Raw genomic sequence first — 6,000 nt, 5'->3', positions numbered from 1 at the left:
TTTCTAAATCCAGAAGACAGTATCAAAAATGAATAAACTCAAATGTTTGGGAAATGAAAGTAGGCAAATGGTAGTGGACTTGGTCGAAGTTAGAACCATGGCTCCTCCTTCACCAAACATAGCCTCACACCATATTGACCATAACCATGGTCAATATTTTGGCAAGGGACATTTGGCACAGCATAATCCTCTGAATATTATCCTATGACTTAACAACTTTAATAAATATCCAAACTCCAAGATGCTCTGAAATATGAAATGTTTTGAGCACAGACATGACACCACAAGAGGAAAAACCAACACTATAAACTTTGTTTCAGGCAGAAACTAATTAAAAGTATATAAAATTATCTTTATGGGATGGGCATCTGGTATAATGGTTAATATGCCACATGGGATATCTGCATACCTTTTTGGAGTCCCTGGGTTTGAGTTCTGGCTCTGCTGTAGATTCCAGCTACTTGCTAATGTGCACCCTAGGATGCACAAGTATGAATTGAGTCTGGATTCCTGGTTTTGGCATCAACCTTCAGCTATTGCAAGCATGTGGGAAGTGAATCAATTCTCTTTCTCTCTCTCTCTCTCTCTCTACCTATCAAACACATTTTTTTTTTTTTTTTATTAAACTTTTATTTAATGAATATAAATTTCCAAAGTATAGCTTATGGGTTACAATGGCTTCCCCCCTCGCACAATTACCCTCCCGCCCGCAGCCCTCCCCCCTCCCGCTCCCTCTCCCCCTCCATTCGTGTAAAGATTCATTTTCAATTCTCCCTACATACAGAAGATCAGTTTAGTATACATTAGGTAAAGACTTCAACATTTTGCCCACATAGCAACACCAAGTGAAAAAACTACCATTGGATTACTAATTATAGCATTAAATAGCAATGTACAGCACATTAAAGACAGAGATCTTACATAATTTTTTTCAAATTAATTAATTTTCTATGCCATTTCCATTTTAACACCAGGTTGTTTTTTTTTTTTTTCTCTTTTTTTTTTTTTTCGTTTCCAATTCTCTTTATATACTGAAGATCACATCAGTCTATAATTAGCAAAGACCTCATCAGTCTGCGCCCACACAGAAACGCAGAGTATAAAAATATTGTTTCAGTACCAGTCATAGCATCCCTTGGCTTTAGACGACACATTAGGGACAGATCCCACATGGGGTGTAATTACACAGTGACTCCTGTTGCTGACTTAACAATTTGACACTCCTGTTCATGGCGTCAGTAATCTCCCTAGGCTCTAGTCATGAGTTGCCAGGGCTATGGAAGCCTTTAGAGTTCGCTGACTTTGATCTTATTCCGATAGGGTCATAGTCAAAGTGGAGGCTCTCTCCTCCCTTCGGAGAAGGGCACCTCCTTCTTTGATGGCCCCGTTCTTTCCACTGGGATCTCACTCACAGAGATCTTTCATTCAGGCCTTTTTTTTTTTCCCATGATATCTTGGCTTTCCATGCCTGCTATACTCTCATGGGCTCTTCGGCCAGATCTGAATGCCTTGAGGGCTGATTCTGAGGCCAGAGTGTTGTTTAGGACATCTGCCATTCTATGAGTCTGCTGTGTATCCCACTTCCCATGTTGGATCTTTCTCTCCCTTTTTGATTCTATCAGTTAGTATTAGCAGATACTTGTCTTGTTTGTGTGATCTCCTTGACTCTTAGAGCTATCAATTGTGAGCTGAAATTGATCACTTGGACCAGTGCGATGGCATTGGTACATGCCATCTTGATGGGATTGTGCTTGGAATCCCCTGGCACTTTTCTAACTCCACCATTTGCGGCCAGTCCGATTGAGCATGTTCCAAATTGTTCATCTCCTCCCTCTCTTTTTCCACTCTTAGATTTAACAGGGATCTCTTTTCAGTTAAATTTAAACACCTAAGAATAATTGTGTGCCAATTACTGAGTTCAACCAATAGTACTAGAACAACAACAATAACAACAAATACTAAAAAGGATAAAATACTGCACTGTACATCTAAAGTCAGGACAGGAGCTGATCAGTTCATTGTTGCTTATTGTGTCCATTTCATTTAACAGGTTTCCCCTTTGGCGCTCAGTTGTCACCGATCAGGGAAAACAAATGATATTTTTCTCTTTGGGACTGGCTTAATTCACTCAGCATGATGTTTTCCAGATTGCTCCATCTTGTTGCAAATGACTGGGTTTCGTTGTTTCTTACTGCTGCATAGTATTCTATGGAGTACATGTCCCATAATTTCTTTATCCAATCTACTGTTGATGGGCATTTGGGTTGGTTCCAGGTCTTAGCTATTGTGAATTGAGCTGCAATAAACATTAATGTGCAGATGGCTTTTTTATTAGCCAAATTAATTTCCTTTGGGTAAATTCCTAGGAGTGGGATGGCTGGGTTGTATGGTAGGGTTATGTTCAGGTTTCTGAGGAATCTCCAGACAGACTTCCATAGTGGCTTAACCAGTTTGCATTCCCACCAACAGTGGGTTAGTGTCCCTTTTTCTCCACATCCTCTCCAGCAGCTGTTGTTGGTAGATTTCTGAATGTGAGCCATTCTCACTGGGGTGAGATGGAACCTCATTGTAATCCCTGGAATAAGGACAGCCTATTCAATAAATGGTGCTGGGAAAATTGGATTTCCACATGCAGAAGCTTGAAGCAAGACCCATACCTATCACCTTACACAAAAATTCACTCAACATGGATTAAAGACTTAAATCTACGACCCGAAACCATCAAATTATTAGAGAGCATTGGAGAAACCCTGCAAGATATAGGCACAGGCAAAGACTTCCTGGAAAATACTCCAACAGCACAGGCAGTGAAAACCAAAATTAACTTTTGGGATTGCATCAAATTGAGAAGTTTCTGTACTTCAAAAGAAACAGTCAGGAAAGTGAAGAGGCAACCAACAGAATGGGAAAAAATATTCGCAAACTATACTACAGATAAAGGATTGATAACCAGAATCTACAAAGAAATCAAGAAAATCCACAAAAACAAAAGAAACAACCCTCTTAAGAGATGGGCCAAGGACCTCAATAGACATTTTTCGAAAGAGGAAATCCAAATGGCCAACAGACACATGAAAAAATGTTCAAGATCACTAGCAATCAGAGAAATGCAAATCAAACACATTTTTAAAAATTGCTCTCAGCGGCCGAGCCGGGCCGCCGCCGCCGGGGCCTCCGCGGGCGGCGAGCGCGCGCGCCGCCGGTGCCGGGGTCGCGCGGGGCCCGGGCCGCCCGCCGCTAACGCTCTTTCTCCCCCCAGCAGCCAGCCAGCTCTGTGTCAGGGTCGGGGGGTGCGGAGGGTCAGGCCAGGATGAGGGATAGCTCGGCCCCCAGCTCGGCCTCCTCGTCAGTGACCGATCTGTGCTGCGCCCCTCGCAGCAGCAGGTCTGACCTCGTCCTGCCGGGCACGGCCGGGGACTTCAGCCTGAGCGCCAGCCTGTCGGCCTGTACGCTGCTCTACGAGGGGGCGGTGGAGCCCATGCAGATCGACGTGGACCCGCAGGAGGACCCGCAGAACGCACCCGACGTCAACTACGTGGTGGAGAACCCCACCCTGGACCTGGAGCAGTATGCGGCCAGCTACAGCGGCCTGATGCGCATCGAGCGGCTGCAGTTCATTGCGGACCACTGCCCCCCGCTGCGGGTGGAGGCCCTCAAGATGGCCCTGTCCTTTGTGCAGAGGACCTTCAACGTGGACATGTACGAGGAGATCCACCGGAAGCTCTCGGAGGCCACCAGGGAGCTGCAGAACGCACCCGACGCCGTCGCCGAGTGCGGCGTGGAGCCCCCGGCGCTGGACACGGCCTGGGTGGAGGCCACGCGGAAGAAGGCCCTGCTGAAGCTGGAGAAGCTGGACACGGATCTGAAGAACTACAAGGGCAACTCCATCAAGGAGAGCATCCGGCGCGGCCACGACGACCTGGGCGACCACTACCTGGACTGCGGCGACCTCAGCAACGCGCTCAAGTGCTACTCGCGGGCGCACGACTACTGCACCAGCGCCAAGCACGTCATCAACATGTGTCTCAACGTCATCAAGGTCAGCGTCTACCTGCAGAACTGGTCTCACATGCTGAGCTACGTCAGCAAGGCCGAGTCCACCCCGGAGATCGCCGAGCGTGGGGAGCGTGACAGCCAGACGCAGGCCATCCTCACCAAGCTCAAGTGCGCCGCAGGCCTGGCCGAGCTGGCCGCGCACAAGTACAAGCAGGCGGCCAAGTGCTTCCTGCTGGCCTCCTTCGACCACTGCGACTTCCCCGAGCTGCTGTCCCCCAGCAACGTGGCCATCTACGGTGGGCTGTGCGCCTTGGCCACCTTTGACCGGCAGGAGCTGCAGCGCAACGTCATCTCCAGCAGCTCCTTCAAGCTGTTCTTGGAGCTGGAGCCGCAGGTGCGAGACATCATCTTCAAGTTCTACGAGTCCAAGTACGCCTCGTGCCTCAAGATGCTGGATGAGATGAAGGACAACCTGCTCTTGGACATGTACCTGGCCCCCCACGTCAGGACCCTGTACACCCAGATCCGCAACCGCGCCCTCATCCAGTATTTCAGCCCCTACGTGTCGGCCGACATGCACAAGATGGCCACGGCCTTCAACACCACGGTGGCCGCCCTGGAGGACGAGCTGACGCAGCTCATCCTGGAGGGCCTCATCAGCGCGCGCATCGACTCGCACAGCAAGATCCTGTACGCCCGGGACGTGGACCAGCGCAGCACCACCTTCGAGAAGTCCCTGCTGATGGGCAAGGAGTTCCAGCGTCGCGCCAAAGCCATGATCCTGCGGGCGGCCGTGCTGCGCAACCAGATCCACGTGAAGTCCCCTCCCAGGGAAGGGAGCCAGGGGGAGCTGACTCCGGCCAACAGCCAGACGCGGATGAGCACCAACATGTGAGGGCAGCCTGCACACTCCCTCGCCCTCCCCTGGACCGTGCCCTTCTGGGGGGCGGGGGGCGGCTCCGGCCACTGGATCCTGCCTCTCAGCCCCAGCCTGGGCTTCCGTAGGCCCCCCACAGCTCCCCTCCCCAGGAGCAGACCCCTCCCGCCCGCACATCCCCTGGGCTGTTGAAGTCGTACGCCATTAAAGAAGCAGACGTTGAAAAAAAAAAAATTGCTCTCAGACTGTGCATAAGATGTATATGAATCATGAATGAATTTTGTGTTTAGACTTGTTTCCATCCCCAAAATATCTCATTATATATGTAAATATTCCAAAATCTGAAAAAAAATTGGAAATCTGAAATACTTTTGGTTCCAAGTATTTCAGATAAGGGACTGCCTTGACCAGGAGGTTTGGCCATGACACATTCATGTGATACACGGGCATGGGGCTCATCTCTTTGACAGCTGGCTCTTTTTGTGACAGTCTGGCATTTTCAAATCCAGAAAGATGAAGCCCTACTGGCCTGGAGGTGAGGACAATCCTCTTTCCTCTCCTCACCTAGAACCCTGGAGGATACTTGTAAGAAAGGAAAGAAGGAGGTTGTGATTAAAAGAAAAAAGTAAAAAAGCAAAGCCACTCAAGACTTTGTGGAAGACGTGGTACTAAGAATTCCCTTGACTGATGTGCAGCAGGCACAGAGCTGAAGAGACAGCTGGGAGAGTGACTTTCCTTATAGCCAGAGAAGGTTTTCAGCTCAGCCATTCCATGGAGTCATTTTTATGGATTTGGAGTTCCATTTAACTGAATAATATCTTTAAATATCCATTTGTCCTGGTCTTTGTAAATAAAATGTCTAGTTGTCTCAGAATTACATTGACTTGGTTCCTTCCTTCCTTCCTTCCTTCCTTCCTTCCTTCCTTCCTCTCTTTCTTTCTTTCTTTCTTTCTTCCTTCCTTCCTTCCTTCCTTCCTTCCTTCCTTTCTTTCTTTCTTTCTTTCTTTCTTTCTTTCTTTCTTTCTTTCTTTCTTTCTTTCTTCCTTTCTTTCTTTTAACATTTGTTTATTTGTTTGAGAGGTAAAGTTACAGAGAAGCCAGGAGTTTCTTTCAGGTCTCTCACACGG

General features: G+C 48.2%; 1 protein-coding gene across 1 annotated transcript; it reads left to right on the top strand.

The window, feature by feature from the left end:
* Nucleotides 1-3,266: 3,266 nt before the first annotated feature.
* On the top strand, nt 3,267-5,086 carry LOC133767148 (COP9 signalosome complex subunit 1-like). Its single transcript, XM_062201382.1, has one exon. It carries the CDS (start codon nt 3,311-3,313, stop codon nt 4,889-4,891), a length of 1,581 nt encoding a protein of 526 aa, XP_062057366.1. The 5' UTR covers nt 3,267-3,310; the 3' UTR covers nt 4,892-5,086.
* The last annotated feature ends 914 nt before the right edge of the window (nt 5,087-6,000 follow it).

The sequence above is a fragment of the Lepus europaeus genome, chromosome 9 (genome assembly GCF_033115175.1).
Source record: "Lepus europaeus isolate LE1 chromosome 9, mLepTim1.pri, whole genome shotgun sequence".
In the NCBI taxonomy this organism is placed as follows: Eukaryota; Metazoa; Chordata; class Mammalia; order Lagomorpha; family Leporidae; genus Lepus; species Lepus europaeus.
The sequence above is the reverse complement of the archived record's forward strand: the minus strand, read 5'-3'. Positions and strand labels throughout refer to the sequence as shown.

Excerpts from the sequence above, each read along its gene's own strand:
- LOC133767148 (XM_062201382.1), top strand. The coding sequence starts at position 3,311 with ATGAGGGATAGCTCGGCCCCCAGCTCGGCCTCCTCGTCAGTGACCGAT.